We start from the raw sequence: 12,818 nt of genomic DNA on the forward strand, positions 1-12,818 counted from the left end.
ATATATATATATATATATATATATATATATATATATATGAAAATCTACACTGGAAATTATTGTCAAATTTCTCATAATTAAAGATGAAGAAAAATTGTTGAAAGCAATGGGGGAGAAATAATATATTACTTATAGGGGAAAACAATCTGAATATCAGTGGAAGTATCATTAGGAACCATGAAGACTAGAGGGAGTGGCAGAGCACTTTTAAAGTATTAAAAGCAAAGAACTGTAAATCCAGGATGCTGTATCCAGTGAAAATATTCTTCAGTACTAAAGAGGAAATCAATTCCTTACATGGAAGAAAACTAAGAGCACTTGCTGCCGACAGACTTACCATAAAAGAGCAGATGGACTTACAGATACATACAAAACGTTTCATCCCAAAGTGGCAGAATACACATATTCTATGCTCATGATTGGAAGAATTTATATTGTCAAATTGTTCATATTACCCAGAACAATCTACAGACCCAAGGTAATCCTTATCAAAATTCCAATGGCATTTTTTATAGAAATAAAAAACCCCAAATTTGTAAGTAGCTGTAAAAGATCCAAAGAGTCAAAAAATCTTGAGAAAGACCAAAGCTGAAGGCTTCATGATCCCTGATTTCACATTTATATTACAAGAGTATGGTATTCAAAATAGTATAGCATTGGCATAAAAATGTACATATAGATTAGTGGAACAGGACAGAGAGTGCAGAAATAAACCCAGGCCCATATGGTCAATTAACTTATGACCAAGAAGGCAAGAATATATAATAGGGAAAGGAACATCTTTTAATAAATTTTGCTAAGCTAACTGGACAGTCACTTCCAAAAGAATGAAACTGGACCACTATCTTACCCTGTATGGAAAAATTAATTCAAAATGGATTAAAGACTTGCATCTAAGACCAGACAGCATAAAACTCTTAAAAGGAAATATGGGTAATGAACTCCTTGATGTTGCTCTTAATGATATTTTCTTTTTGGATTTGACTCCAAAAGGAATGATAACAAAACCAAAAATAAACAAATGAAACTACATCAGACTAAAAATCTTCTGTACGATGAAGGAAACCATCACCAAAATATAAAGGTAATGTACAGTACCCATGCTACCGAATGGGAGAAGTTATTTGCAAAACACGTCTCCAATAAGGGGTTAATATTCAAAATACATAAAGAACTCATACAACTCAATAATAAGAACAACAACAAAAACCCAGTCCGACGCTCTAAATAAAAGGACAGAGGATATGATCAGACTTTTTTCCAAAGAAGACACCCCAATGGCCAACAGACACATGAATGATGCTCAACATCACTCAACATCAGGGAAATGTCAGTGAAAACCACAATGAAATATCACCTCACACCTGTCAGAATGGTTATATTTAAAAGGACAAGAAGTAACAAATGTTGGCAAGGATGTGGAGAAAAGGGAATCCTCAGACACCTTTGGTGGGAATCTGAAGTGGTGCAGCCACTTTAGAAAACAGTATGGGGGTTTTTCAAAACATTATAGATAGAACTACCATACAATCCAGCAATTCCACTTTCGGCTATTTATCTGAAGAAAATGAAAACACTAATTTGAAAAGACGTATGCACCAAATGTTCCTTGCAGTCTTATTTATAATAGCTGACCTATGGAAGTAGTCTAAGTGTCCATTAGTGAATGAATGTAGTCGTATTCCATCATATATGTGTACATGTATATATACCACAAGATGTGCTACTGCTTCACCATTAAACAAAAGAATGAAATCTTGTCATTTACAACAACATGAATGTACCTTGTGAATATTATGCTAAGTGAAATAAGTCAGACAGAGAAAGTGAAATACTTTATGATTTCGCTTAGAATCTATAATACAAAACAAATGAACAATCAATCTGACTTATAAGGTGCCTGCTGTCTGTGGTGATGAGGAAAACGTGCCCATAAATCTCTGACCTAAGGGATCCTCATTGGCTACGTAAGGGCACATACAAATTAAAATGAGAGGTTTAATTGTGATTGCGCCCTGAAAGAAAGTTCTCCAACACCAATCTGAGCAGCCTTGCAGGGCTGCCTCTGCAAAGGAGAGCAGCAGCCGCTGAAACCTGCACTTGGCTTTCATGGTTTTTTTTTGTTGTTGTTTTTGTTTTTTGTTTTGTTTTGTTTTTTTGTTTTTTTGTTTTTTGCTTTTTTTAATGAGGAAAGCAAGGGCAGATGCTTCCCAGCATGGGAGCGGAGAACAAAGGGATGGCAAATATACTGAAGCAGGCTTGCCCTCTCCCCTATGGGTAGGCACGCAGGGCGTCAGTCATGGGGTAAGGGAGGAGTGGGGTGTTGGGGCTCCAGTCGCTAGGTGCAGAAACGGGGTGGGGACTGAGGGTCACATCCTTCCATAGCTCCTAACTCATGCCCTGCCCCTTGGGTCTGTGGGATCCTACTTCTACCAGGCCCAAAGCCTGTGTTCCAAAGCCTGAGAACAGGAATGCTGCTGACCTGTGGGCTGCTTCCACAATCACTCCTTAGGGTTTTCAATATCTCCCAGTGTCTATGGGAGGGTAGGAGCCTCACTTCAGCGAGTTCCTGACTCCAAGTGGCAAAACTACCTCCTGTCATAAATATAAACACTAATTTTTCCTTTGTAGAGAGCCAATTAGCTAACATAGATGGTCAACCCAGGTAAACTGAGGCTAAATTGCCTGTATTCAACCACGATGCCAAGTCTCCTTACTTGAGGACTAGTTATTGTTTACCTTGAGAACATATGGACAGTATCTGTTGCACTCTATAAAAGGGTGAGACTTCTTTCTGCTTTTTTAAGTTTCCATGAGGTGTATCCGATTCTGGTTTAATAAAGTGGTTTTCTTTTTCTACTACCTTTCCTGGAGAGGTTTTTTGGGGTTTGGCAGGAGATTTTGCTTTTTTGCTTTTAACAGTTGGCCAGCCCATGTTCCTATGCTCTGCAACCCTTCTATGAGCAGCTCCCCGCCAGTGACTGAGCTGGGCAGAGAGTCAGTGGCAGGGTCACTCCCACGAGGCTTGGGACACCTCTGATGGGCTCTGTGGGCTTGCCAAGTCCCACTGGACTTCTTGAGACTCTCTTAGGACTGCTCTGCGACCAAGACCTACCTTCTTGCCTTCCCTCTCCCTCCACAGGACTCAGACTCAATGTAGCCTATAACATCTCCCTCAGCCCTCTCTTGCTCCCTTCTTGATTTTCCATGCAAGCCTTTCCCCTGCTCATTTGCTTATTTCTCAGAACAGAAGACCGAGTCACTCTGTTTTCTAGATTGGTGCTTTCTGTCTAGCTTATAACAAATCAAAAAATGTCTCTTTTTTTTTTAATTTTAAAGATTTTATTTCTTTATTTGACAGAGAGACATCACAAGTAGGCAGAGAGTCAGGCAGAGAGAGAGAGAGGAGGAAGCAGGCTCCCCGCCAAGCAGAGAGCCTGAATCGGGGCTCGATCCCAGGACACCGAGACCATGACCTGAGCCGAAGGCAGAGGCTTTAACCCACTGAGCCACCCAGGTGCTCCCAAAAATGTCTAACTCTTAAAAAAAGGTCAACAAGGGGCGCCTGGGTGGCTCAGTGGGTTGGGCCGCTGCCTTCGGCTCAGGTCGTGATCCCGGGGTCCTGGGATCGAGCCCCGCATCGGGCTCTCTGCTCAGCAGGGAGCCTGCTTCCTCCTCTCTCTCTGCCTGCCTCTCTGCCTGCTTGTGATCTCTCTCTGTCAAATAAATAAATAAAATCTTTAAAAAAAAAAAAAAAAGTCAACAAATCAAAGGTCAATGAATCAAAAAAATGTCTAACTCTTAAAGAAAATAAAAGACATTGTAAAAATATGTAAAAATCTAGCTCTGGTTTGTGTTTTTACAAACCAGGATTCAAATCCTAATGAATAGCTTTACATAGAAATTATAATCAGAATCATGGGAGCAGGTAACCTGTTATTTGCCTTGAAAATCACTAGCCTGGAACTTGAGAGACGATTTCCCAACGTTAACTAAGACTTTGGGGGTGTACTGGAGGCATTCTTTTCTTTGCCAGTGGTTATGAACGTCCAGGAAAAAGAAATGTATTGAACATTAAAGTTTTGGATCCACAAATCTGTAATTTGCAAATTACTTAATTTACAGATCAGTGAAGTACTGAAGACAGAGATTTCCTGACAGCAGTCATGGCAAGCACATTCAAGAATGTATTTACGATGATTTTTGCTGGAGAATTCATAGCGGGGCTTTTGGGAAATGGGTTCATTATATAGGTTAACTGTATTGATTGGATCAGGAGCTGGAAGTTCTTCTTGATTGACTTTATTCTTACCTGCTTAGCTATTTCCAGAATACTTCTTCTCTGTATAATAATGCTAGGCATAGGTATAGATATAATTTGTGAGGAAATATGCTACAATGACAATCAACTGATGATTTTTGAAATCCTCTGGACAGGATCGAATTATTTCTGCATAACCTGTACCGCCTGTCTCAGTGTCTTCTATTTGCTTAAGATAGCCAACTTTTCCAATCCCATTTTCTTCTGGATAAAACAGAGAACTCACAGACTGCTTCTCATTATTGTCCTTGGAGCGGTCCTCTCTTTCTGTTTGTCCCTGCTTTTTAAGGATACAGTATTTAAGAACCTGATCAAAACCTGGGTAAACCCTGACAGCAATCAGACATTGAACTTCACAGTAAGAAAATATGATTTATTAACTTCTAATATAGTCCTGAACATAATGTTCATCATCCCCTTTGGAGTGTCTCTGGCTTCCTTTATCCTTTTGATCCATTCCTTATGGAAACACACCAGGCGGATGAAGGGCACAGGTTTTGGGGATCTTATCACCAAGGCCCATGTGCGAGCCATGAAGTCTATGATTTCATTCCTACTCTTCTTCTTTATGTACTGGTTGAGCAATATTATAATATATTTGGCCTATGTCATGCTAGACAGTTTGGTGGCAAAAATGTTTGCTTATATGCTTGTATTTTCCTATCCATCTGGCCATTCATTCCTTCTGATTTTATGGAACAGCAAATTGAAACAGGATTCTCTCTGTGTCCTGAGGAAGCTGAGGTGGTGCAGGAATGTCAGGAAATCTTCAAATCCATAAAGCATGCCTGAAATGACTGTGATTTTCTGAAGAATGAAGATCGTGAATAGAACTCCATGTACCTTTCTTTTATTTCCTTCAACTTCTTTTATACTGTTCTGTGGTAGGTCCCTGAACCTTATTGGAAATATCTGTCTGGAAGAAGTTAAAAGAAAGAAGAGCTTGCTGTGTTTCCATCAGAATAATGCTGATATAATTAATAGTAAAATTAGAACATATCACCAAGACAGAGAGACACAAATAGACTTTGAGAAGACAGTAATTTACTTGTGCTTAGATTACAACTGTAAAAAAATTAAGTGTAGCAAGTCTCAGAGACAGAAAAACCCCCCAAATCATGAAATGAATATTTCAGAATTCTAACAACTTATTACCTGTGGCTGATGGCTAACCATGACTTAAAATTGTATTTGGGAAAGAATGAACATGGAATGAACTGGTATGACAAATTTTCGGCTACTATCTAAAATATGCTCCTGGAAGTCCGGTTACAGAACCCATGAGAACCCTACTATTTCTTAAATATATACCAAAGACGGTCTCAAACAAGTAAATGAGTAAGAAAGAAAACACATGACTTAGAAAATACAAGGCGTGATCACACGGCAGCACAAAATTGGAATGATATAGAGACTAGCATTGCCCTGTGCAAGGATAACACACAAACTCGTGAAGCATTCCATATGTTTTTAACTTCTTTCATTTGTACCATTCCTTCAAATAAAGTAATTTGGTATCTCCCCCCAAAAAAGATACAAAACTCAAAGTAGAGGGTACAGTAGAAGTTATTTTGTTGGGTAAAAAACACAGAAAATACAATGCAAAATAGTTTTACATTTTTCTCATTCCTCAAGTATGGTACCAGTTTTGGTACTAAGCATTACTCGTTAGTGCTGGGTTATCAGGAATCTCATGTATTGACAGAGATCACTTGCTTTCCCCACCCCCCCAGTAAAGTTTATTCCCCAATAAACTATTTTATTTATTTCACTTTTCTCTCTCTTGGTGTTTTATTTTTTAAGCAAGAGGATTTGGGTTTACTGTTTGACTTTCCATTGGTATATGAGAAAAAGAGTATTTATTTTTCAGAAATATGTTGTTTTAAAGGCCTATAGAATATATCATAGGAAAATAAATGGGGCGGAATTATTTTTTGTTGTTGTTGAGATGTAACTGACGTATAACATTGTGTAATTGAGGTGTACAGTGTGTTGGGTGGATACATTTATATATTGTCTTATGATTACCACTGTGATTCATTAGCTAATACTTCTGCCATGTTGCATGATTATGATTTATTTTTTGTGTTGAGAACAATTAAGATCTGGTCTCTTAGCAGCTTTGAAGTTTATAAGTCATGTTGTTGACTATAATGACTATGTTGCGCATTAGACCTCACAAATTTATTTATCTACTAGTTGCCAGTTTATACCATTACACAAAAATTCCCCCAAATCCTCAATCCTAGCCTCTGGTAACCACCGTTCTACTCTCTTTTTATAAATTCAGATGTTTGGGATTTCACATATAAGTAACATACAGTATTCATCTTTCTCTGTGTAATTTATCTCACTTAGCAAAATGAGTGATCACTTGCTTTTGGCTCCTTCTTTGGGAAGTTCAATTTATATATGGGGTACCGACATTTTAAGGGGGTAGAATATACAAGAAGCTTTGCCTAGGTGAGATATAAATGAAATTTATCTTTAAAAAGTTGGACTTAGGGGCGCCTGGGTGGCTCAGTGGGTTAAGCCTCTGCCTTCGGCTCGGGTCATGATCCCAGGGTCCTGGGATCGAGCCCCGCATCGGGCTCTCTGCTCAGCGGGAAGCCTGCTTCCTCCTCTCTCTCTGCCTGCCTCTCTGCCTACTGCCTACTTGTGATCTCTCTCTCTGTCAAATAAATAAATAAAATCTTAAAAAAAAAAAGTTGGACTTAATAGCATGAAAGCAGAAAGCAAATTTATTCTTTCTTATTATGGCTCCTACAACCCTTTTTGTTGAGTTATCTTTTTCCAGGATAAAACCTTAGACAGAGTCCACAGCTGCTATAGTCACTCATACATTAAGTCCAATTGAGACTAAAACCAAAACTTATATCTGTCATTTAATATCAAACTTCTCTCACTCACCTTTTTCAGATCCTACTCAAGCTTGAAAACCTGACATAGGAAAGGTTGTGTCATTGTTGAGTCTTGTTCTTCTCCCCAGTATTCATGCTGCTTTTAGTTTCTTTATGATTCCAAGAGTTGGATAGCTAGTGTCCCCTATAGCTTTCTTTTGGCTAAGGAAAGTTGTCAATCATATCAGATATTTTAATGCAGATTCATTCTTCTGTAGGTATCTATGTCTGGGATCCCCAAGGCCACCCTCATGTTTGATGACTCACAAAAATACTCAGGGAACTCAGAAGGGCTGTTATAGTGACAGTCGGGGGGGGGGGGGAAGACAGATCAACGATTGCTTGTGCTCTGTTAATTTACTCCAATACAGATATAATGCCTGAAAAGTAGCTGCAAACTGGGTGAGAGACTGTGGCTCTCTTTCATAGCAACCTAAATTAGGATTCTGGTTATGAAAATTAAAATTTTTTCTGTGTTATATGGATTAAACAGCATTTCAGTGAGCTAATGACCTTCTTCCTGAAAATTTGAAGCATCGATCTTTATTGTTGCAATTTATAAATTCCTCCAAGATATATCTAGGTGTGGAGTTTGCTTATTTGCTTTCTAAAATTTTTGTTATTATTATAATGATGAGTATTCTCCTTCTACTAAAGCCTCAAGAATGTCCTCAGTTTAGCACTTGGACTACCCTCTCAATCCAAAGTTTTATTTGGTTAGGAATTTTTTCCTATTATGTGATTATTTCTTGTCATTTATCTTTTCTCTTCTATTTTTAAAGATTTATTTATTTATTTATTTGACAGAGATCGCAAGTAGACAGAGAAGCAGGCAGAGAGAGAGGAGGAAGCAGGCTCCCTGCTGAGCAGAGAGCCCAATGCAGGGCTTGATCCCAGGACCCTGAGATCATGACCTGAGCCGAAGGCAGAGGCTTTAATCTACTGAGCCACCCTGGTGCCCCTATTTTTAAATAAGAATATGTAGACATATTATCCTATGGATCCACCAATTGTTCTTTATTTAATATTGATTTAATATTCTATGACCTCTGCATTTTCTGCACTTTCTTGAAGGTTAGTTCATTTGTTTTTTCAATTTAGCATTTCTCTTGTTTTGATTTCCCTCAATATTAATCTCTAATATCCATATGTGTGTACAACACACCTTCATGTTTCCATCCAGCAATTATAGGAATTTGATTTTATGACCTTACTCAAGGATATGCCTTAATAAGTAGAGGGAACAAGTCAGTTTTCTCTGTCCAAGTGAAAGTCACCAGTTGCCTAAAAACTAGAGCAGGGTTAGGAAACCCTGGGTCTGGTAAATATGTTAGACAAAAGCATGAAGAAATGACTGCAGAATTTTCTTAAGATAAATGGACTGCTTGTTTTTGGAAACATGGCATCCTTTACACCTTGAAAGAACCTGAGGTACTGCACTATTTTTTCTTAATTTAATTGTTTGTCTTGTCATGAACTTTATCCCTTTTTTTAACAGGACTATTTGACTTTTTCTTATTACTCTTCAGATCCCTTTATGAATTATGACTATTATCTCTTTGTGTGTTTCAAATATTGCGATATTTCCCAATAAATTATTTCTTTTTAAAAGTTTTACATATGGTATTAATTTTTATAGGATTATTTTACTATTGTATGTACAAAAATTTTCACCTCTTTTATGGTTCTGGGATTTTGTTCTTTTTTTCCCCTCACTTTTTAAATTGAAGTGTAATTAATATATAATGTTCTATTAGTTTCAGGTATACAATTTAATGATTCAGTATTTTTGTACATTACTCAGTGTTCATCTTAATAAGAGCACTCTTTTTTTTTTTTTAAAGATTTTATTTATTCATTTGTCAGAGAGAGAGCGAGCGAGAGGGAGCACAGGCAGACAGAATAGCAGGCAGAGTCAGAGGGAGAAGCAGGCTCCCTGCGGAGCAAGGAGCCCGATGTGGGACTCGTTCCCAGGACGCTGGGATCATGACCTGAGCCGAAGGCAGCTGCTTAACCAACTGAGCCACCCAGGCGTCCCAATAAGAGCACTCTTAATTCTCTTTATTTCACACATCCCCCACTCATCTCCCCCTTTCTGGAATTTTGAACTGAACTCTTAGGAAGAATTTCATATTCAATTTTTAAGAAACATTTCCCCATTTCTTTTTTTGTTTTGTTTTGGTTTTTTGTTAGCTTTTTTATATGCAAGTTTTGGCACAATTACATCTTTAATCAAACTCAAGCAGAGAGAGTCAATTATCAAACTCATTTTTAATTTTGTATATTCTGTGAGGTAGGGAATCTGACTAATTTGAATAGATGATCAATAAACTGTTTAAAGTAAAATACCTATATTTTATTATTTTTTTAAATTAAATTTAACTTTTTTTCAGTTTTCCAAGATTCATTGTTTATGCACCACACCCAGTGCTCCATGCAATACGTGCCCTCCTTAATACCCACCACCAGGCTCACCCAACCACCACCTCCCACCCCTCCAAAATCCTCTGTTTGTTTCTCAGAGTCCATAGTCTCTCATGGTTTATCTCCCCCTCTGATTTCCCCCAACTCACTTCTCTTCTCCATTTCCCAGTGTCCTCTGTTATTCCTTATGCTCCATGAGTAAGTGAAACCATATGATAATTGACTCTCTCTGTTTGACTTATTTCACTCAGCAAAATTTTCTCCAGTTCCATCCATATTGATACAAAAATTGGGGGGGCACCTGGGTGGCTCACTGGGTTAAGCCTCTGCCTTCGGCCCAGGTCATGATCTCAGGGTCCTGGGATCAAGCCCTGCATCGGGCTCTCTGCTCAGCGGGGAGCCTGATTCTCCCTCTCTCTCTGCCTGCCTCTCTGCATACTTGTGATCTCTCTCTCTGTCAAATAAATAAATAAAATCTTTAAAAATAAATTGGGTATTCATCCTTTCTGATGGAGGCGTAATAGTCCATTATATATCTGGACCATATCTCCTTTATCCATTCGTCTTTTGAAGGACATCTTGGCTCTTTCCACAGTTTGGTGACTGTGGCTTTGCTGCTATGAACACTGGGCTACATATGGCCCTTCTTTTTCACTCCATCTCTATCTTTGGAGTAAATGCCCAGTAGTGTAATTGCAGGGTCTTAGGATAAATAAAATATCTTTATGTAGTGGTAGCAAACTCTAGTGTCCACAGGAGCCAGGAATGTCTATAAATGTGTGAGCACATTGATAGTAGAGCTAATTGTGATGAACCTATGAATGAGCTCCTCGTAATTATGTTCAAATTTATGTTTTAAACAGTTACTGCCAGATCAGTCTGCCAGTGGCCTCTTACTGTCTTTTTCAATTTCTTAGCTACTGTGTAACATATACTCTTATAGAGGATTTTCAGAATCAACTTCTCAAATCCCATAAAATACACTATTGGGATTTTGACTGGACTCTCAGTGAACTTACAGATTTCTCTAAAACGTAATGTATTCCCTTTAAAGCATATAACTTACAAATTAGTTTCCTTACGCCTTCTCTAAGGTTATTCAATAACATTTCATAATTATTCTTTCCCTTAGGTATTATGCTTTTTTCTATTGACTTTATTCCTAAATCCATTTTAGTTTCCCAACTAATTTTAAATATATTTTTTGTCTTACGTTTGAGATGAGAAAAATAAAACTTTTGTTTAGAGCCATGTTGTTAAAAGGCCTGTGCAGTTTGATGAACTTGTATAGAAAGTTAAGAGTCATAACCCGGAACTAAGTTCCACCTTGTTACAACAGTGGAAATCATGGGAGTAACGACTTTGTAAGTAAAGAGATATTAAAGAGTTTTTGTCTGGAAGGAGAAGAGTACAGTTGTTCAATATTCCATTTGGTGTACATTTTAAATTATAAATTAACGACTTCTATTTTAGCTTCTAATTTAAAAAGCAAGTAACAACTGAGATTGATTAATTGATACAGAAAACAGAAAGTATGCTGATATATCATGATGGAAAACACCATGTTCCACTTTTCAATTAAATATTTTTTATTAATTAATGGTAATGCTTTGCATAGGCTGATAACAATTTGGGTTGAAAAATATGCATTGGAAAACCCAAAAATACTTACACATTTAAACTCATAATCTCACTTACTGAAGTTTCATCTAAGTAGAGAAATAATTACAGGTACTTGGGTAATCATTGTCATATTGTGAAAAAATAAAGTAGAAAAAGAGATAAAAGTACTCTCAATAAGGGATTACTTGAAATAAAAATATTATATGCCTTTGATGTAATGTTATGAAGCTATAATCAGAATAATTGTTGTGGAGAGTTTACAAAATTTACAAAAGGCCTTATCTTCTAAAGCTAGTGAATCAAAATTAGACCTCAACATTACAAAAATAGTATGATTATAACTATGTGTAATGATAAGTAAGGAATAGTTAAATATTAAAATACTGGAAGAAAATCAGTATAAATATTAATACATTATTGGTATTTTAATTTTTACCTACTTTTTACAAAAAGATTTTATTTATATGATAGAGAGAGAGAGCGAGCACATAAGCGGGGGAGCGGCAGGCAGAGGGAGAAGCAGATTCCCCTCTGAGCAGAGAGCCCTGTGTGGGGCTGGATCCCATGACCCTGAGATCATGACCTGGGTGAAGGCAGAAGCTTAACCGACTAAGCCACCCAGGTGCCTGAAATTTTTATATACTTCTAGAACTTTCTATGATTGTACTTTTTTCAATTCAGAAAATATTTATGAAATGTTTACTATTTGTCAGGTTTTGCATTTACTAAGAAGATTTTGACAGTGAAACGTTAGAATTTTTTCTTCCTTCCAAAAAATTACAGTCCAGAGAATAGTCATAATAGATCACAAAAAAATGCTATAATTAGAGAGACACAGGATGATGAAAAAGGACACCAAATCCAAGTTCAGATGATGAGGGACATTTTTCCAGAAGAAATTGTATCCAAACTATGTCTGTGGGAATCAGAAAGGAGATGAGCGCCAGGAATAAAGCATGAAAATAGGGATGCTTTCATCCTGAAAAGAATGACAGCATTTTCACCAAAGCAGAACCTCTACATACATAATGGAAAGAACTTCTACAAAAGGATAAGACTCTAAGTAAAGAGTAATGAGACTGGTCTTGCAGTCCGTGCCAAAATGATGAGGGTCTGAATCAAGATAGTAGTCATAGACTTGGTGACAAGGGGATAGATTTGAGAGCTTTTAAGATCGTAAAAATTACTGGATTTGGTAGTGAGTAAAAGTAAAATCAGGCTGGCACAGATTTCTGGCTTCTGTGAATAGATGACCTATAAAGGATTTAGAGCTATAATTTCTGGATTTGTTTGAGAAATTAAGAACTAGTCTTTGCGAATTCTCTCTAGTCTATGGAATGATTAAATCAGCACTGGACAATATAAAAGAAAGAGATTTATTTTGGATATACTGGGAAGTGGAGGGCAAAAGGGGTGTCATCCGTCCCCTATTCTTTTACACGATCTCTAGTCCTTAGGGCATGAAGTGATTAAGGTCTGTGTATCTCTCCTCTGAATGTATTTTGCTAGCAACAAACGTAATGATCAAACTGTCCTTGGATCATGTCTAG

The 12,818-nt window shown here is 37.3% G+C and overlaps 1 protein-coding gene and 1 pseudogene across 1 annotated transcript; both read left to right on the top strand.

Moving 5' to 3' along the window:
• The first annotated feature begins 4,166 nt into the window (after positions 1-4,166).
• LOC131839802 (taste receptor type 2 member 7-like) lies at positions 4,167-5,102 on the top strand. The gene is given in 1 exon segment (XM_059187517.1): positions 4,167-5,102. A coding segment is annotated over 1 exon segment (936 nt).
• A 591-nt stretch (positions 5,103-5,693) lies between these two features.
• Positions 5,694-5,791, top strand: LOC131840051 (U6 spliceosomal RNA; annotated as a pseudogene).
• The last annotated feature ends 7,027 nt before the right edge of the window (positions 5,792-12,818 follow it).

Source organism: Mustela lutreola, chromosome 8, assembly GCF_030435805.1.
Source record: "Mustela lutreola isolate mMusLut2 chromosome 8, mMusLut2.pri, whole genome shotgun sequence".
In the NCBI taxonomy this organism is placed as follows: Eukaryota; Metazoa; Chordata; class Mammalia; order Carnivora; family Mustelidae; genus Mustela; species Mustela lutreola.